General features: G+C 44.1%; 1 protein-coding gene across 1 annotated transcript in view; it reads left to right on the forward strand.

The window, feature by feature from the left end:
- AKAP12 (A-kinase anchoring protein 12) overlaps window positions 1-21,434 on the forward strand; it is a 103,195-nt gene that overhangs the window by 56,538 nt on the left and 25,223 nt on the right. Inside the window, exon 3 of the mRNA XM_030853158.2 lies at window positions 737-839. Within this exon, the coding sequence (XP_030709018.1) occupies window positions 737-839 (103 nt within the window). The remainder of the gene's footprint in view (window positions 1-736; window positions 840-21,434) is intronic.

Consider the following 21,434-nt stretch of genomic DNA (forward strand, 5'->3'; position numbering starts at 1 on the left):
TGGCCTTTGAACCACGGGGCTTCTCACTTGCCTCTCCTTTACCTTTTGCTCACATACCCCTGCTGGCATCTTAGATCTTAGCTTTACCTTTACTTCCTCTGAGAAGCCTTCACGACACCCTGGCCTAGGTCATGGCCCTCTGTTGTCATTTGCTGTATGTATTCCTTCTTCGTGACAGTTTCCATAGCTGCAATTCAGTAATTATTTATTTAAATGTCTGCCCTCTTCCCCGAGAAGGACACATTGTCGCTTAGATATATATTCCAGCCAAATATGCATATCTTGTGTCTAATCACAAGGAAACATTATTTTAAAGTAAAAAATATTTTTCAGAGGGCTGTCTGCCTTCCACAGTAGTTTGTAAGCTCAAAGTGTCTGGGACCACACCTGACTTAGTCATTGTGAAATCTCCAACAGGCCTGGAATGATGGGTGTTGTGTGTCAGGCCTATGTCTGGTTTTTCAGAAGAGTGAACGAATGCATGAATGGTGTGTACCTTTATCCAGATGCAGAGTCCTATCTGCTTGTTCATAGCTCCTTGTATCTTTTGTAAGATAGCTGGATCATTCACACACACACACACACACACACAAAAGACTTAACTCTTCACTGTTACTAGCCCTCCAGTTCTCTGTATTTCTCCTCTAAATGATTTATATTCTCGAACTTACAGTATCGTTTCTAACTTGGTTGTGAAGATTGAAATTAAGTTTACATGGTTCTGTCTTCCCCGTAGCTACTACAGAAGAATGGTCAGCTGTCCACTGTGAACGGCTTAGCCGAGCAAGGCCTCCAGGAGGGAGCCCTGAATGGCCAGGAGGAGGAAACTGTCACAGATGGTAAGTCGCCTTGCGGGGGACTGGGCAGAACCAGGGGCTGGAGGACAAACAACACCTGCAACGGATCCCTGCAGAACAATAAAAACAGGCCTGGATAGAATGGGCACTGTCATCCTACCTGGGGGTGGGTGATGTTGACAACAAAAGCAGTCAATTGATTGCAAAAAGAAGTATTTATCTGGCCATTTGCATAGCCCCTGGGAGCTTATAGTAACACTTGAGCATGGAAGTGAAGTTGTTTTTCCTTTTTGTTAGGCATCCTTACCTGAAACTTCATGATCTTTTTGTTGTTGTTGTTATTGTTGCCCTATTCCAACTACTTGTCTGATGTCGAACGTGAATTCTTGTTGGAAATGCTTAAGTCTTGGTTGCTTTCAGAGTCAGTATCTCTCACTCTAGAGTAGCCGACTGGCCTTGCGAAGCTTTTTCTGGTAGCGTACATTTCAAGGTGCATACCTCTTTGCCCAAACTATGATATGCGCACGTGTTATAGCTCTTGAGCCCAGAGATCCTTCAGAGGTGTTTACTGGAAAGCAAATCTGTGACCACGCTATCACCGGTCAGCCCGTGGAGGGGCTGGGGACCACCTGGGGGTCAGAATCAAGCACAAGCACCTTGACAAGTAGGTCTCTTGCGAAGGCCACGTGTTGGAGAAGAACCTTCCTCTGTTCCTGTTTCTTGTCTCATTGTTCCATTTAGTCATAAAGAAATCATTTAGCCACTGCTATTGAAGAGGCACAGAATGATCATTTTCCATAAGTGAACTCAGGCTTACATGTAATGTGAATAAGACAAATGAAGGGAAAGTCTTGTGAAAGGAGACTGGCCATTGCCTCGGTGAGATGAGATTCTTCTAACATGTGGAACCTGTTTCTCCTCGTGTTCAATGCCCCTGTGGAGCTGCTGCAAGCAGGGGGCTGCTTTTGAAGTTGGTGGGAATCCTGATCTTTCTATAGCACCACAGGCACCATATAAAGCTAGAAGTACATACAGCCTCACAGAAAGAGGATCTGCACGACCTGGTGCGAGAGTTTCAAATAATTTCTACCAAAGTAATTGGAACGGCCCCAACCCAAATTCCAGAGTCCCACGCTCTGTCCTTCCCATGATAACGTTTGAATCAAATCAAGCCACAGCCGATTTGGAGCCTTCCCTGGATGGGCAAGCCACCGTGCCCTGTGCTTTGGGGAGGGTGAAGAAAGCTAAGAAACGGTCCACCAGGGGAGACAAGCTAGTCTATGGAAGGCTCCCTAAGATGAAACTAAGGGGGACTTCCCTGGTGGTCCAGTGGTTAAGACTCCAGGCTTCCAACGCAGGGGGCACGGGTTTGATCCTCGGTCGGTTTGATCCCACATGCCGCATGGCCAAAAAAAAAAAAAAGGTTAAGACAAGGCAACGTGTTGATTATCTAATGAATTTTGCAAGAGATGAGAGCTGCTCAGAGTTCTGGAGGAGCCCTCGTTTGAGGTCAGGGTGTGGAGTAAGGTCTGGGGAACTGAGGGGAGGTTAGGTTTAGATTTGTTGGGACAGGGGCTGCCAGCCGGAAGGGAGGAGGATAAGAACAGCCAACACTTCACAAGCTTTTATTGTGGGTCTTGGAACTGTGCTTTTTGTGCAGTATGGCCTCTAGCAGTAACCCTGTGAGACAGGTCCTATCTCGATTCAAACCCAGATCAGCAGATTTCCAAGCTCGAGCTCTCACCCGCTGTGCGGGCCATGTCCACAGGCTTGCCCACCGGGATGGCATCTTCTGAGCAAGGGTAGAATGAAAACCCAGAAGGGAAAGTGCGCTGGGTTGGAGGGCTCTTCTGAAAGGCGAGTGGCTTCGGAAAGTATTTTGGCAACGTGGGATCACTGAAATATGCCCCCAAGGGAGTGTCGGGCCAGGCTTTTTCATCTGATCTGGTGTGGAGTGTTGATAAGAGAAGGGAGGGGCTTCAGTGACGCCCTTGTTTCCATACAATCCTAGGTAGCGTGAAAATCCTGTCTAATCTGTGGCCTGTTTACTGGAGATCCGCTGGCTGTCTTCCTTTAGTCCAGATGTAATTTCTTTCACTTTTCAGCCATGTGTTTAAACACTGATTTTTATGGAAAGTGATTCTGTTCCCACCCTGTGATTATTCCATTGTCTCCCTGAGCCTACCATGGCCTTGGGGGTCTGAGCAAATACAGATGCCTCTTGCAGGAAGAGTGGTGATTAATATACCTTGTCCTTCACAAGATCCTGAAAAGGCCTGCGGGCCTAGAAAGGACCCCCGTGTGGCCCAGGGCTGCAGAGGCCACCCCTCCCCCCGGAGGCATTTCCGGAGGCTCTGCCTTTGGGATGAGCTTTTACTGTTTTAAGCAGAACTGTTGTTGCTTTGGCTTGTTAGGGTGTTTCTGAGGCAGCCTGGTACACTTGTTTTTATTATGTTTTCTTTTCCTATTTTGTCTGCAATGCAAATGCAGAAAATTCTCTATGTTAAATTATTAAACAGTATTTTTTCATGCTTTTATTTTGACATAGGTTAGATTTTATGTGTTTCCAGGAATCCGTGTCCTACATGGCGGCTTACTGTAATGTAAATGAAGGCATAATTTGGTATGTGATGCTTATTTGTAGGATTTGGTGGGCCTTGGTTTCTACTCTTGCCCACTTCAGTAAGGAAAGACCTGAGCCACCCTGGTCCCTGGGAGGATTGGCCAGCAGTGGAACTTGGTCCTGCCATAGGTGGATCGTTGGATGGGAGAAAACTACAAATGAGGGGCATTCCTGCATGAGGGGTTTTAATTTAAAGTGACAGACAGGGCTTCCCTGGTAGCGCAGTGGTTGAGAGTCCGCCTGCCGGTGCAGGGGACACGGGTTTGTGCCCCGGTCCGGGAAGACTCCACGTGCTGCGGAGCGGCTGGGCCCGTGAGCCATGGCCGCTGAGCCTGCGTGTCTGGAGCCTGTGCTGTGCAACGGGAGAGGCCACAACGGTGAGAGGCCCGCGTACCGCAAAAGAAAAAAATAAATAAAGTGACAGACAATATTTAGACAAATGTAGAATATGCAAAATGTGCTTCTACCTTGACTTACTCTCTTTCTGAAACCAGAAATCCTGGTAATTCAGAACCAGTCCTCTTCCTATAATGAAAATGAAATCCTATTTCCTTGTAAACTTTCTTTCAATGATAGAAAAAGGGATCTGCTTACTAAATATTTTCAAAACTATGCAGTAGGGTTCAGATATACACACACACACATATATATCTATATCTATATGTATATATATACACACATATATAGATATAGATGATATAGATACACACACGTGTGCGTGTGTGTGTGTTTTGGAGGGAGCTTGAAGATTGATTATATAATTTCAGGGACCATCTTTTAGAGAGTATACAGTCAGGCATGAAAACAAATATTTATTAAAATGAAAAAAAAAAGAATTCACAACAAATTACTTTAGCCTTGGAGTTAGTCCCTTTTCTCTGAGCTCTTTTTAGGCGATTTAGCATTTATCACAATGCTTATACAGAAATACAGCCTTTTCCGAACCAGAAGGTTCTATCCAGCCACGCCACGCCTAACACTCACAGGGGCCGCACGAAGTGCGGTTAGTTTTGTGGAAAATCTGCTTCTGCTGATTTTAATCTCTTCTGCTGGAAAGATTAAAGAAAAAGAAGACCCCTCCCAACCCAGATTGTCATTTGTTCTATGGTCTATCGTTTATATGGTTTTCTGAGTTTCTATGGGTGCCTGAACAAGAATGATGTTAAAAACATTATATCTCAGTCCGGGTCCAACTTTAGATTTCAAATTTTTGCAAATAAAAACTTTTAGATTTTTCTTTTTTTGATTCAGTCTTAGTATCTGTTGGGCAGATTATTTTCTTTCCAAACAGATGGGGAAATTAAGGATTACAAAATCAAAAAACTTAAGACCTCTTTTTTTAAAAAATTAATTAATTAATTTATTTTTGGCTGCGTTGGGTCTTCGTTGCTGCACACGGGCTTTCTCTAGTTGGGGCGAGCTGGGGCTACTCTTCATTGTGTTGCGTGGGCTTCTCATTGAGGTGACTTCTCTTGTTGTGGAGCATGGGCTCTAGGAGCACGGGCTTCAGTAGTTGTGGCATGCGGGCTCAGTAGTTGTGGCTTGCAGGCTCTAGAGCACAGGCTCAGTAGTTGTGGTGCACAGGCTTAGTTGCTTGCGGCATGTGGGATCTTCCTGGACCAGGGCTTGAACCCCTGTCCCTTGCATTGGCAGGTGGATTCTTAACCACTGCACCACCAGGGAAGTCCCAAGACCTCTTTATTTTGATAATAACATATTTGTTAAAGTGCCTACTGAACTCATTGCCATATACGAGTTAATCATGTGACTGTGATCTTAGTACATTTGAATGTATCATTTACAAGACAGTTATTTTTGGGGTTCTTTGAGATTTGTCTTTCTGCAGAGTAGCTACAGCAAACATTGTAAAGCCATGAATGTTATGTTTTCTCCATCCGTCACAGGTCACATTTGCTTGTATGAAAGAATAAACACACAATGGTGGTCCTCTCCTTGGTGTTTGAATTTTTGCACACATATGCCTTATACTATTTGCATACCCTGAGTGAGGGCATTTACACCAGCAGCGATGGAGCTGCAGCTGAGAGCTCTGCCCTTGGCATTTGCTACTCTGGGGTCAGCCGCAAGTATCAGCCGGCAAACCGGGGGAACAGGCTTTGCTATGCTGAGCACAATGGTGCGGAGGCTGCTTAAGGAACTGTGCACGTGAATCACTGCACGTGATTTCTCTGACCTGGGAGGCGAGCCTGGAAAACATCCTCTCACCCCCAAGAAAAAATACCCCCCGCGCCAAAAAATTCTTGTCACTTAAAGCAGAAGTCTTTAAGAGAGTGTGTTCCTTATCCTTCTCAAGGTTCTACTTTTCTACATCCTGATATTTTCCCTGCAGATACAGTAAAAAAAATGGAGGATCCGTTGCTCAGTTATCTAGAAGCTGAGTCTGCAGCACTGTGGAGAATTTCATGTTTCTAACGGTGCTGAATGTCATTGTCTTGGCCTTTATTGAATTTGCTGGTGTACAGTGCCTTTGGGATATGATCACAGCCCTCCCCGTGGATCTTGTTACCTTACAGAAAATCCATCTGGGAGTTAAAAGTTGTTCTTCTTTGCTTTTTGATCATTTAAAAACTTGATGTGAAGAATGAGTACCCCAAGTGCTGCTCTAGGATGCTGTTAAAAGATGACCCTCCAAAACACTTGTTTCTCTGTGATACAGTTTTCTCAACTGGGAAGAAATGTTTTTATGAGTCAATCCCTTTTCTCCTTCAATTTGTGACATAATTGGTACCTTGTTAGTATTCTCATGAAGACATGTGTGTTGCACAAATACTACCCTCCATGCCTCCTTCATTTTTCTCTACATCAGTTGTCAACATCTGGCGTTCAGTCTGCCTGTCTCTTACCTCCCACCTCTGCTAAAATATAAGAACCAAGAGAGCAGAGATTTCTTGGGATGGGGGGGTCGGGGTGGGATCTATATGTTTCAGTGTTGAATCCCCTGAGCCTGGAACAGTGTCTGACACATAGTAAGTGCTCAAAAAAATTTTGAATAAGTGAAGACACAGTTTTAAATTAGAGTTCACAATATTACATTTTCACTCATATGGGAGAGGAGGATCTGTTTGCTTTTCCCTTTATATCAGTTCATTCCCTACGTAAATACCAGAGCTTTCTAGATGTATCCGAGGCTCCCTTTCCTTTGCTGCATCAGCACTGACAAAGCTGGTACTTTCCGGTGCTGGGCTGTCACAGGTGCCCACCATTGGTTATCCAGGTGTTGTTGCCTGGAAACATGAAATCAGACCCTGACCTGCCTGCAATTAAATAAGAACGCCCAGTGATGCTACCAAATACGAGGGCTGGATAGACAGAGAGGGGTCTCCCTTCCAACACTTTGGTACTTCAAATACAATGTTAATACATGACATTGTCTCAAGCTGTATCCTGTTTTGTAATGTTTTGAAACACTCACAAAATAGGTCTTGAACTTAGGCAAAAGCCCTACAGTCTGCACTTTCTGGGAACTGGTTTTAATTCAGTCCTCTGCTCCACAGCAATATTTTTAGCGTGCTTCTCTGAAATTAGTTATGTCATTGACAAATTTCTGGTACAAATACTCTACTGCTTTCATCTTTAAAGAAACACAGATTTATTTTTCAGTAACTAACATCCAAGCTATATAGAGCTTTTTTCCCTCTGAAGTCTGTTTAAGTCTGACAGTGCAATGAACCTTTATTTTTTTCTAACTTGAAAATTTGGGGTGGGGTGGGTGAAGGAAGAAGGAGTAAGACTTCTATCCATCCTCCCTCCCTTTTATAATCAGTTCATTCCAGGAGAGTAAAACACTGGTGAGACTGCTTTTCTCAGTGGTTTTCTGTCTGACCTTGAATACATCCCTTTATCTCATTGAGCAGCAGTTTTCATCTGTAAAATGAACATCCTTGTCCGTCTCTGAAATTCTGTGACTGAGTCACATCAGCAGTACTGGTAATATAGGCATTAAAAAAAAACAATGATGGTTTAACTGTTGAAGATATGCAAGTGACTTTAGGCAGGTGGGAATCTACTTGTCAATTTCATTATGCCTTTTTATAAAAACACTTTTACATTTTTTCGTTTTAGTTTGATCTTAAAAGCCATCTTCTAGATTTGAAGTTTTTACTTTAATGAACAAAAAATTCAAAAGAGGGGCTTCCCTGGTGGCGCAGTGGTTAAGAATCCGCCTGCCAATGCAGGGGACATGGGTTCGAGCCCTGGTCCGGGAAGATCCCACATGCCACGGAGCAACTAAGCCCGTGCGCCACAACTACTGAGCCTGCGCTCTAGAGCCCGCGAGTCACAACTACTGAAGCCCACGTGCCACAACTACTGAAGCTCACGCACCTAGAGCCCGTGCTCCGCAGTAAGAGAAGCCACCGCGACGAGAAGCCTGCACGCCGCAGCGAAGAGTAGCCCCCGCTCGCCACAACTAGAGAAAGCTCGCGCACAGCAACGAAGACCCAACGCAGCCAAAAATAAGTACATTAAAACAAAAAAAAAAGTTCAGGAGGGGAAAACATTCAAGAATGTCTCCATATGTAATTATTTAGGTATGAAAGAAAGATACGGAGCTTCATAAATGTGGCCACAAAGTAACGTTTTTCTCTGCCTACATGGGAGGAGATCAGAATCATGTAATAGGGGTTGGTTCTGGCCCAGAATGAGTGCAAGATGTTGATAAGTGCCGTAAAGACTGTCAGTCAATCTTAAATTACTGCAAAGACTTACCTATAAACGGCTGTAATTTTGAGGCTACTCCAGGGCACCCATGAATAGGATGGATGGCCCCCTTGAGGAGCATAGGTAAGATGGCCTATAGCTTGTCCAAGTAACATACCAAGATTCAGACCCTCTCCCTTGGAGGGATCGAGGCAGTTAATGGTTTTCTAATGGTAACTAAGCCAAGAAAGGAAACATTAAATTTAGCATTTTATTTATTTAATAAAAATCCTTTAGGGGACTTCCCAGGCGGTCCAATGGTTAAGACTCCATGCTTCCACTGCAGGACATACGGGTTCGATCCCTGTTGGGGGAAATAAGATTCCGCGTGCTGCGCAGCGCAGCCAAAAAAAAATTTTGGTTTTTGACATTTAGGTCTGAAGGACGTTCTTAAAACAGCTCCAGTTTCACCTAATACAGCAACCCCCAAATGGTCCTGGCAATGTATATTCTAGAGCACAATGTCCCTATATTATATGGAAGGATGCTTTGATAACATAAATCCTCTGATCGATATTTGTGTATATCTCTGGAAGGTGTATTCTCTGAGCTTAAGTTCTACAACTTTTTAGCCTATCAATTGAGTCTTATTCTTGAGCACCATACTTTGAATTTTTACCAACTGTTTTCGTAATTAATGTGTCGGTACAATGTGATATCAAGTAGACCCCCCTGCCCCCCAGTTAACAATGCATGCATTAGTTATTTTGGTGAAAATTGATATATGCTGGATTGAATTAATTGAATGACCTGGTTGCTTTAATGTGTCTTAAACCGGACATGCAGTATTTAGACTGACACCAAGTACCAGGCAGTTATCCTGCTGTATTAGTTTGGTCGGGCTGCCATAATAATATATCACAGAATGGGTGGCTTGAATATCAGAAATTTATTTTCTCACCAAGATCAAGGTGCCCTCAGGTTTAGTTTCTCTGAGGCCTCTTCTTGGCTTGTGGATGCCGGCTTCTCTCTGTGTCCTCACTGTGTCCTCACCACTGGGCCGCCAGGGAATTCCCATGACCTTGGAGTTTACGCAATAAATTTTGGTGAGCAGGACTATGTTTTCTGGAAGGATTAGAAGTAAATTCTGTCATCCAGAATTTGGTCTTTCCTCTGTGTGTGCCCATCCCTGGTGTCTCTATGTGTCCTAATCCCCTTCTATAAGGCACCAGGCAGAGTGGATTCGGGTCCACCCTTACAGTCTCATTTTAACTTAGTCACCTCTTTAGAAACTTTCTCTCCAAATACAGCTACGTTCTTATGTGCTGGGGCTTAAAGCTTCAACATACAAATGTGGAGAGGATGCAGTTCAGCCCGGGACACCTGCCTTTATGATTGTCAGCTGGAAAGCCAGGTTTGGGACCAGGAAGCCTCCGTGGGAAGGCAGTCTGAGGCTGTCTACGCCAGGCTCCTGCCCCCACTCAGAAGGCTCTTCTGCTTAAACACGGGAAGGTTTGGGGAGTTTCTCCATAAAAGGAAACCAGTTATTCCACTGGAGTGAGAATATGCCTCCTCCAGCTGCTCCCTGCTTCTGGTGCTGCCTTCTGGGGCTACATAGAACAAACTCACCTCCCTTTTCCACATCGCAGCCCTCTGAGTATTTGAAAACATTTATCGTGTCTTTCCTTTAATCTTTTCTCTTCTAGGCAGAACCTCCCCAGAGAAGACAAGCTGTCTCACATTCAAAGAAAAATGCCAGGGCTGATATATATATTTCAGATATGGATGTGCTTGATGGAAGCTTGCCAAGCATAACGGGGTATTAATTTCAATATTCCCACTTTTAAAGAAGAGTTTATTTCTCAGACTCTTTAAAACACGAGAACAGCTTAGTTTGCTTTAAACCAAGGATTACGTACTGGAGGAATTCATTGGAGGCCAGAAGTAAATTGATTCAGAAGTATATAAAGGAGTTCCCCTATCAAGGATGTTGCTAAAGGAGCTACTGCCACATAGAATGAAGACAATAGAAGAAAATACCCATACACGTGGGTATTTCTAACGCTGGAATCCTTAGTCACCCTTTCGGTACTTCACCCAGCATGATCATAAGCAGACAGCCTTTACATGATAACAGTAGCTAGAGATAAGAATAAGAGAAATCCCACTTTTCAAGTCATTGTTAGTTGTAAATAAAGTGGAAAGTCGAAAAGGTCCCCTTAGCAGAGCCACGGTTTGCCCCTAAGCAGCCTCTTGCAGAGAGCCCCCGGGATTCATCTCGAGCTCTGTGGCCTCACTTAGTAAAGCTCAGTGTATGGAAATGTGATGCCTTCCTCACACTTGTCAAATCTTGGCCCTGACCGTTCCCCCAGTTGTGTTAATTTCTGATCAGTGTTCTAACACAGTAGGATTATATCAGTGTCATCTTGATAAATGTATTACTACTGGCATCTGATGCTACTCTGATCTTAATCCCTTGGATAGCCCATTATCTCACCGAGTCCTTTTTGTCCTCCGTGTTCGGAAGATCTAACAATGATGGATCTTCATGTGAATCCACTTATTCAACATGCTGTGTTCGTGTGACCTCTTTCCGTCTAGAAACTCAAGCACTTCATTTGTAGGAAGTTATGTCTTCCATTTCCTCCTTTTTCTTTGCTCTCTTTTCGAGATTACTATTGCTCAGATTTTAGAACTTCTAGAATGATTCTAAGTAGAACTTTTTTTTCCTCTAGTTTGTATCTCTTTATTCTTGGAGAACGTCCTCGAGAATAGATTTCATCTTGTCACTATATTTTTAATTTCTAAGAACTGATTTTTTTGTTCTAAACATTCATTCCTTTTTTTTTTTTTTTTGGACTATGCTGAGTAGCTTGCGGGATCTTAGTTCCCCGACCAGGAAGATTGAACCTGGGCCCTCAGCAGTGAAAGCTGGGAGTCCTAACCACTGGACCGCCAGGGAATTCCCATGACCTTGGAGTTTATGCAATAAATTTTGGTGAGCAGGACTATGTTTTCTGGAGGGATTAGAAGTAAATTCTGTCATCCAGAATTTACTCTTTGTCTAGGCAGTGAATTCCACCTTGACTTTAAAAAAAGATATACTTTTAAAGATCACACTCTAGATTTGCAGAAAAGTTGTCTTTACAAGTAAATTTTAATTCATGTGACTACAGGTTAAATAAATGTATTACTCTTGCAAGTGTAAATTTTTGCTTTGCAATTATTTTTGAAGCCAGTCTAAATATACTAGCTGACCTTTTAAGTTAAAAAAAAGAAAGTCATTTTAAGCACTTTATCATTGTGTATGATTACAGTAAAAGTTGCTGGGAAAATAATAGATTCAAATATATTCACTCAAATTAAGAGATAATGAAAGAGACAGATGTACCAATTAAATCTATCAATGGCAATTTAATTCCTTGCCGCTTAGAGACCAGCAGGAACTCATGTGTAGTCAAACCAAGTTAGGTTTATTTAGCCTCTGCTGCACCGAGGGAGGATTCTAGGCATGGGTGGCTCAGTAATGGAGTAATGTGGGAGGTGGGAGGACTTTTATTATAGGATTTGGGCTTATGCTGGATGATTCTGAGAAAACAAAGGAGTCATCTCTAGATTGGATGCTGAAGTAAGGGCAATTCTGTGATTGGATAGCTTGGTTGTTTCTGTCCAGGAGGCAAGGAGATGGAAGCAGGGCTAGAATTGTCATTGTGGGGGACTTCCCTGGTGGTCCAGTAGTTAAGACTCCACGCTTCCAGTGCAGGGGGTGCAGGTTGCACCCCTGGTCGGGGAACTAAGATCCCACATGAATTGTCATTGGGAAATGAGTTAGCCTAAAGGAGGGATGTTCAGTTATTTCTGTAGTTTTAGAAGTTGTGCCCTGGCCATATGTGGCTGTTGAACCCTTGGAATGTGGCTGATTCTACATGTGAAATAGTACAGAAAAGGAATGGAAAGTATTTCCCTAATAATTTTTCTTATTGAGTACCTATTGACGTAACCGGACATACTGGGTTTGATAAAATATATTAAAATTAACCTCAAGTGTTTATTTTTATTCTTTTTAATGTGACTACCGGAAAATTTAAAGTCAGGAATTCCCTGGCAGTCCAGTGGTTAGGACTTGGCGCTTTCACTGCCCGGGCGGCAACTAAGATCCTGCAAGTCATGTTGGGCGCCCAAAAAAAGAAAGAAAATTTAAAGCCTTGCATGTGGCTTGCTGACGGGCTCACATCACAATTCAGATGGACAGCTGTGGAATGTCAGTGGGTCTTGGGTAGGTAATTATCATTATTTCTTCCCAGTGTGAACCTTCAGCTGGCCCCTCGCTCCCACTCCTTTTGAGAAAGACTTCAGGCAAATCAAAGATTGTCTCATTCTCTTCCGAAAAATCGAGAGGGAGCCTCAGGTTAATTACTTTTAGTGCAAGATGATGCTTCTCTTATTAGGATGCATTTCTGAGAAATTGATGATAAAGGGTATTCTTGCTTTTTATAGAAGTATTTTTCAAAGGACTTTTTAAAATGAGACTTAACTATATTTAAAGCAGTATTTCTCAACCTTCTTTTCGTTACCGCTGCCCTGCCCTGCTGAGTCTTTTCAGACATTTTTTTCCCTAACGGTCCCTGCCCCCCACCTAAAATTTTAATAGAAGAGATATACTGTATATCAGTTTATGTAATATCTATATCTATATCTATATCTATCTAAATATGTATGTATGTATATATATACATATACACGCACATACACATATATACATATATATATATATATATATAAAATCTGTGCTTCATATATAAAGAGTAAGATGAACTATGAACTAATTTTTACCCCATGGGAGAATGTATAGTTTAAAGTAAGCACAATAGCTAACATTTATTATGCTTTTAGAATACACTCAGTAGTGCTGAGGCTAAACTTCATTTGCACCTCAGAATAACATTAACATGGGTGGTGTATTTATTCCCCCGTCAGTTGAAGCCCAGAGCCCAGAGATTTAAAAGAATATTTTACCCCGGCCACATTGCTATCAGAAGAACCAGAACTACAATTAGTTTCTCAACACTTTGGAATCTTCTTTAGACTAAACCAAAGATGAGAGTTCAGAGTCCTAAGAGGAATAGAAGAGTTGAACACAAAGCACTCAGGAAAGAATTTGAAATCTGTGCAGTTACTTGACCAAATTTGGTAGTGAAACATCTTTTTGCTTATTTCCTAATTTTTAAAAGATCACACTTTGACTTTAATCTGCTTGCTAATTTATATATTCCATGATCGGGAGTTGATCATGGTTTAGACTACCTTGCATTTTTAATGGAAAATCGGAGGTATTGCTCTAAGGTTCAAAGTCCAGCAGTGCTGGACCACCCCGTGCAACCCCATGCTGGATGTCAAAGGTGCCTGCATTCTAACCGTGAAAGTAACAGAGGTTGTTGTAGAAGATGTGTAAAGTGTTGGAGAATATCAGGGCAGAAATTACCCATAATTCCACTGTGGTTGGCTTTTGTTAGTCTTCCTTCTGGGCTCTTTTCTTCCTCACCCTCACTTATGTGCAGATATATATGCATTTTAGAAAGCAAAGATTCTAATGAATATATAGTTTATATACTGAACAAAGAGGTGTGTGGCTTTCAATATCCATGTAAGCATTTCTCCTTGTCATTAACTGCTTCAAACATGTTGTTTTGCCAGATAGTCCACTGAAGAGTTAAATGTGCTATTTTCCTAGTATTGGGACACTTAGGTTCTTTAAATATTATATGTCCCAAGCAGTTAAATTTTCATACATAAATCTATACTTTCATTTGGTATAGCTAATAAAAGCAGAATTGCCAAAGCAAAAAATATAAAAACATGTGAACTCAGTAAGAGGAGAAATAAACTTATTCTGCATCGCTTTTATTACTTGGATTGAGTTTTTTAATAATTTTCCCCTTGACTCGTTTTTTTTCTTCTTTTTTCTTTTTTTTGGATAAATTATCTTAAGTGACTTTTAAATCCCCCTTAGCTTTTCTATTGTATTACAATATTCCCTTTGAGGAGCTAGTCTTCAGATTATTTGTCTTGAGGATTTTGAATCAAAATAACCATGTCTACACAAACATGTCCAACTCAACTGGACCGTAAAATCCAATTAGCTGGTATTTGTCTGTTTTCATAGCAGAGCAGCAGAGACTTGAAAATACACTGAGCCCAGGAGAACCTGCCCAATGCATTTAATTCAGTGTATATATTCATCTTCTTCATGGTTATTAGTTTGCAGCAGCTTCTAACTCAACCTGAGATTATCTCTGAAGCATTTTAAAGGGGTAACAGTGCATAGATGCTCCTTTAGATCTCGCCTGCCCTTTGCAGCCAGAGGAAAAGTGACCTCACTGGGTTTGGGTTTATCTTCCTCCGAGTGTAAAACTGGGGTGAAAAGAAAACGGAAGGATGGGGTGATGGGCGGGGGCTGGATTTGGTGTGAGTCCAAGTCAACAGTTCCCGATGATGCTCAGTTTTGGGTTAAGTACTCACGCCTCCTTGGAAGAAGTTAATGAACATAGTGTCAGTGCTAACCCTGGTGTCTTGGTCCTTGTCTTTATTGCAGCGTTTTGTCCACTAGTCCAGCCTCCCCTGACTGCGAGGCTTCCTCAGCTCTCATCCTGAGTCACCACTTTGTGAGTTGTGTCCGAATGTTTCCACTATTTCCATCTCCTAATCCTCTCCACTCCGGGCTTCTGATGCCATTTTCTCCTTGATGGCCACTAATCTCTGTCCATTCTCAGAGCCCTTCTTCAGATTCCTCTTCCTCAGGGTTCCAGACCTTTGATTTCACCTGCCTCATACCATTCCGATGATCTCAGAGATGCACGTGGCTGCTGCTGCCTTCCTGCATCCAACAGTGGGTGATGTAACTTTTGACTCCTTCCTCTCCTTGGTCACCACGGTTTCCATCAATTTTATTTCTAGAGCATCTTCCTCCTTGTCATTACTGCCTGCTTACTTTTTCTAAATCACAGTTCAAATTTTGTGCCACCAACTCTACTCTAAAACCTCCAATGATTCCCTGCAGCCTCCAGAACTCATACAGAATTCTTTTTTTTTTTCTTAAAAAGATAGCTTTAATGAAATATTCACATACCATGCAATTGATCCATTTAAAGTATAATGTCTGGGACTTCCCTGGTGCACAGTGGTTAAGAATCCGCCTGCCAGTGCAGGGGACACGGGTTCAAGCCCTGGTCCGGGAAGATCCCACATGCCGCGGAGCAACTAAGCCCGTGCGCCACAACTAATGAGCCTGCAAGCCACAATTATTGAGCCCACGTGTCACAACTACTGACGCCTGCGCACCTAGAGCCTGTGTTTCACGACAAAAGAAGCCACCACAATGAGAAGCCTGCGCACCGCATCGAAGAGTAACCCCTGCTCGCCGCAACTAGAAAAAGCCTGCATGCATCAATGAAGACCCAATGCGGCCAAAAAAAAAAAAAAGTATACATGTCAGTGGTTTTTAGTATATTCACAGAATTGTACCACCATCACCACAGTCAATTTTAGCACATTTTCATTTCCTCGTAAAGAACCCCCTTACCTGTTAGCAGTCTTTCCAACTCTTTGGTTCTGAGTAACTGCTACTCCACTTTATGTCTTTATAGATTTGCCTGTTTCTAATGGAATTAAATAATATGACACTGTGTGCTCTTTTGTGACTAGCTTCTTTCACTTAGCAATATTTTTTCAGTGGTTCTCCATGTTATAACATGTATAAATAGTCCATTTCCTTTTGTTACTGAATAATGTTCCATTGGAAAGATAAACCAGATTTTATTCTTCCATGCATCAGTTGATGGACATTTGGGTTGCTTCTACTTTTATGCCTGCTATAAATAATGCTGCTACCAATATTCTTGTACAAGTTTTTGTGTGGACGTAGGTTTTCACTTTTCTTGGGTATATATCTAGGAGTAGAATTGCTGGGTCATACGGTAAATCTCTGTTCAACATTTTGAGGAATTGCCAGACTGTTTTCCAAAGCAGCTGACCTTTCACCTTCCCACTACCAATGTATGAGGGTCCAGTTTCTCCTTTCTTTGTTATATTGTCTGTCTTTCTGATTACAGCCATCCTAGTGAGTGTGAATTGGTATCTCATTGTGGGGTTTGATTTGCATTTCCCTAATGGCTCACGATGTTGAGCATCTTTTCACGTGCTCATCAGTCATTTGTGTTATCTACCTTAGAGGAACATCAGCTCAGATCCTTCATCCTTTCTTTTTTTGGCCACGCCGCACAGCTTGTGGGATTTTAGTTCCCTGACCAGGGATTGAACCCGGGCCACAGCAGGGAAAGCGCTGAGTCCTAACCACTGGACCACTGAGGAATTCCTGATCCATTTTTTAATTGGGTTATTTGTTACAAAGTTCTTAAGATGTCATTCAAAGCTCTTCATAATCTGGCCTCCAATGTAATCTTTCTTGTCTCATTTCCGGTTGTCACCTCTGTCCCTCCCTTCTGGTCTCCCCAAGTAGACGCTGAGCCTGTAGCTATAAAGGACTCATTTATATTCCCTAAATGTTGTGTTCCGTCGTGCCTTTCAGGATGCTGTTCGTTCCCTCTGTGGGACTGCCTTCCTCTGTGCCTCAGGTAGGGCTATCCCCTCACATCCCCCATCCTTTCAGAGGCTAGCAGAGATGATACCTGAGGTGGGTTAAACTGGAGCGTGCGTGCTTCTTCCTTTGGTGTGTCTACCACCCAAGACTGGGCTCCCCGAGGTCAAGGACAGTATCCAATTGTATCCCTAGGGGCTTAGCATAATTAACATGGAGTAAGAACTTGGTAAATATTTGTTGAATGAACCATGAAGTTTTGGGAAAACACGTTTTTTGTCATCCACCTATTTATGATATTGGTAAACATTTTCCCATCATTTTTGCTTTGGGTGATGACGTCTTCCTCTAAAAATTCTGATGTAACAAAAACAAGCAAATAGGGAATGAAAGTAGTAACCAGAGAAAGTTGCCTGCATTGTACACTGACCTCAAGTCTGATCTTTACTCCAGCTTTTATCCTGATTGATGACCTTTCTTTGTAAATCCAAGACACACAGCGGCTTATCGGGCAGCCTGCCACATGCCCTGTCCTTGATTACTCTTCAAGGTGGATGGAGGTCAAAGGAGGACTGTCTGCTAAGAGAGGCAACAACTTGCCACGTGATCCCTTGCTCTGCTTTCTGGTTTAAACCACCACTCCAAGAATATCAAACGGGCTGTGTCACTGTCTTCACCAATGTCTTGAAAAGAAACAGAAAGTTTATGCACCAAAGCTGAATAGTGATACATTTACCTTTTTAAATGTTGTTGTTTTTAAATTTTATTTATTTATTTTTGGCTGCGTTGGGTCTTCGTTGCTGCACACGGGCTTTCTCTAGTTGCGGCGAGCGGGGTCTACTCTTCATTGCGGTGCGCGGGCTTCTCATTGCAGTGGCTTCTCTTGTTGCGGAGCATGGGCTCTAGGTGTGCGGGCTTCAGTAGTTGTGGCTCACAGGCTCTGGGCACGCAGGCTCAGTAGTTGTGGCGCACGGGCTTAGTTGCTCCGCAGCACGTGTAATCTTCCGGGACCAGGGCTCAAACCCATGTCCCCTGCATTGGCAGGCAGATTCTTAACCACTGTGCCACCAGGGAAGCCCTGGACCTTGCATTTGTAACTGGTGATGTTTCTTCCATTCAGCTCAGGCGAACAGCTGATGCCTGTCCTATTGTTAGAATTTGGACTTTTTAGAAAGGAAAGGAGCTGGTGGCACAGCCAAGCAAGGGGAGAATCAACAGATGCACCCAGAACTTGAATATGTGTATTTCAGGCGGCGCCGGATGCTAGCCATCTGTGGTCCCCAACTGCTGGTGCTGAGAAATGATGCAGAGCTGGGAGGTCAGACCCTGGAGGTTGCCCAGGCCGATACACACGCTTGGGAAGACTGTAGACCACTCATTTAATGTACAGTGGTCTACATTAAATGCAGCCTTCAGGGTCGGCTTTATCCATGATTTGCACAGCTAGGACTCTCGAGGGTTGGGGGTGGGGTGGCGGAGAGAGGAATGTGGAGCTGCCCAGACCCCTTAACTCTATGGACTGCACAGGGACCATTAACACCAGCAACGTTTCAGCTAGGGAAGATAAAGGTTAGGAAACTGCTAAGTGGCTCACTCTGGGAATCAGCTCCCAGGCCTCAGGACAAGGCGCATCACTCCCTGGTCCCACTTGGACGTATGGCCAGGCTGGGCGTTCGCCAGAACATGAGGGAAATCCAATCTATGGAGGCTGAACTGATTTCTGTAACAAGGTCTGGTTGCCAGAAACAGTGCCGCCTTAACCTTGCTCGGTGTAGGCCTGATAGGGTGCGTAGCGCCCCCTGGTGGCCAGAGGGAGCAACTACGTGCCATGCCAGCCAACAAGTCTGTCCTCATTAGCATTTTCTTTTCTTTTCTTTTCTTTTCTTTTTCTTTTAATTCTTGACCGCGTTGGGTCTTCATTGCTGCACGCGGGCCTTTTCTAGTTGCAGCAAGTGGGGACTACTCTTCGTTGCGGTGCACAAGCTTCTCATTGCGGTGGCTTCTCTTGTTGCGGAGCATGGGCTCTAGGCACACAGGCTTCAGTAGTTGTGGCACGTGGGAGTAGTGTGCCTCGCGGGCTCTAGAGTGCAGGCTCAGTAGTTGTGGCGCACGGGCTTAGTTGCTCCACGGCATGTGGGATCTTCCCGGATCAGGGCTTGAACCCGTGTCCCCTGCATTGGCAGGCGGATTCCTAACCACTGCACCACCTGGGAAGCCCTTACTAGCCTTTCTTGATAATTCTGTTCCCCTCCCCCCTCCTCTTTCCTGTGCCCAATCTGGTCCACTCCAAGCCCCCCACCTTCCTCTCTGCCCCCGAGCAATGATGAACAAAATCTTCACTGCCTGAAGAAAAAAAGCAATAGTAAACCTTTCTTTTGTTTACTTAGGGGGAGAGCCTGTGCTAATGGGGTCGGACAGGCAAGGCATGAAGAGATAAAGAGAATAAGGATGAAAAAAGAAACAAACCCAGGAGGGCCTAAATGGAAATAGTGTGTCAAAATCGTAAGAACCCCCCAACTTATCCTGTGTCTTTATATAGAACAAATCTGAAGTTTTAGTGAAAAAAAGATTTTACAAATTTAGGGCTGCTTGAAAATTTCTGAACTTTAAATGTCGGCTCTGACTGATTTTCATGCTGTGTGCCTGTATGTTAGAGATGCCATAGTGTCTCTAAGTTGGAATACGGCGTAGTTTGAAAGTTAACTAACTTCTACCATGGCTTGGCGTGGGGCGGGGAGGGGCGGGGAACAGACGTAATGCTCATGTATTTGGACTTCGAAAAAGTTGCCTGGACCAAGTGTTGAAGACACATGTTCGCCTTGTAACAGCCCTTCTCAGAGTTCAGGAAACAGGGCAGCTGAGGGTTGCCAACCCCGGATCAGCGCAGTGTGTGTGCCTGTGTGAGAAGCAGGTGGTGAAAATATAAAAAGCTATAGGTACTAAAAAGGAAAGAGCATTTTTCCACCTCATCAGCCTCTAAACAAACATAAGGGTACGGAACACAGTCTTTTTTTTAATGGCAGTGGGATTTAATATCTGTGTGGTTATTTCCTTTAAGTAATGTTAAGAGCTAAGAGACAAGTAAGTCGGTGCCAGGAATGAAGTAACGGTTTAGATAACATGCCGCTGACTCTGGTCTTATTCATCCCAGCAACTCGGAAACCCTCCCCGGGTCTCTCTGCAGAGCCTTACTGACCACGAACAGAGGCCGGCTACAGGGAGGGCTCCTCTCCTTTAAAGCGAAACACATGACTGGAGAGCGCCGAGCCCAGTCCCGGAGCGCAGGGAGGGCGGGCCAGCCCCGGGCCCCCAGCCCGCCGGCCCGGATGGGTGGGTGAGTCCTTGCATAATTAGCCAGGGAAATGCAGCCTCAGTCCGCTTCCGGCTGCAGCTCCGCAGGCACCTCTGGCTCTCCCAGATCTTCCGAAGGTGGCCTGGCGCTTCGTTCTTGCGGATCACAGCGTAGACCGCCGGGGGAGGGGGAGGGGCGCCGGCAAGACCCCGTGCGGCCCCAGCCAACCGCCCGAAGAGGCCGAGGGCGGCCGCTCTTCCCGCTCGGAGTGCGCCGTCCAAGATGCTGGGGATCATCACCATCACAGGTAAGGCGGAAGCCGGGTCAGCTGTGTCCTGCCTCCGTGGCAGGTGGAGGAACCTGCATTTGGACATGGGCGGGTCGGGGGCCGCAGGGCAGCGGCTGGACATCCTGATGGGCGTTTAACGCTCTCACTGTGCTGACTTTTTGATCAGAAGATCATTCTCTTTTGGGCTCAGCAGGCAGCAAGCAAACCCAACGTTTTCTTTTTGCCTCTGCAGGAATCTTCCTGACCCGGGCCCAGGGGAGACCTGGAATGCATTTTGGGAGGGGTTGCACCTCTTCCCCTGGTGGAGGGGAACGACAACCCCACCCCAACAGATGCAAGTTAGATTGGGGTGAATTTGAAAACAGGTTGTGAAAGCCTAATTGCTTGCTATAGTCATTTAAAAAAGGTAAATTCCTGCAGTATTTGACATTTTGACCTGCTTATTAGGAACTGGCAGTGAAGGTACGCTTGGCCATTTAGGGGATGAAAATGTTATCTCTGGTTTGTGTGGTGGGTGTTTTTTTGGGGGGGGGAGTAGAAAGGGATAGCTTTATTGCTTTGGTAGGCAAAAGGGGACACTTCAGGTCTTGCCTTGAAAAACTGTGTCCCAACCCAGGACAGAATTTAATGAGGGGCTTCATAAGGATACTTCACGAGCGGGGTTGCTGACAAGATGAGAGTGTGCGCAGGGTCTCGGGTGGCTGGTTTCCTAATCTTGAGGAGCTTCTCTGGTTCCTTCAATCTGGCCTCGGATGGTTTCTTGGCTGCGCTGATTAGCAACTGTTCGAATCCACCCTTTGGAACTCCGGGAAGGTCATGGAGGCTGGAGTCTTGCCTGGTCTCAGGACTTAATGAAGCTCAGGTTCTTGATGTCTCATCGCAGAAAGAATTCAGTGAGAGACAGAGTGATAGGTAAGAAGCGGATTTATTTAGAGGGAAACACACTCCACAGGACAGAGTGTGGCCCATCTCAGAAGTTGAGAAAGGCCTGTGTGGTGGTTCTCATAAAGCCATAGTTACTGTAAAATTGGTGACTAACAGGCAACAGTATTTGGGCAGTGAATAATAAAAATGTATGTTTCTTAAGCTTGCTTTCTAGAAATCTGGCTGTTGAGTGTGAATGATAATATTTAATACCTACCTCCAGCAAATAAGTTACAGACATCAAACTTGTGGAACGT

Source organism: Globicephala melas, chromosome 14, assembly GCF_963455315.2.
Source record: "Globicephala melas chromosome 14, mGloMel1.2, whole genome shotgun sequence".
NCBI lineage: Eukaryota > Metazoa > Chordata > Mammalia > Artiodactyla > Delphinidae > Globicephala > Globicephala melas.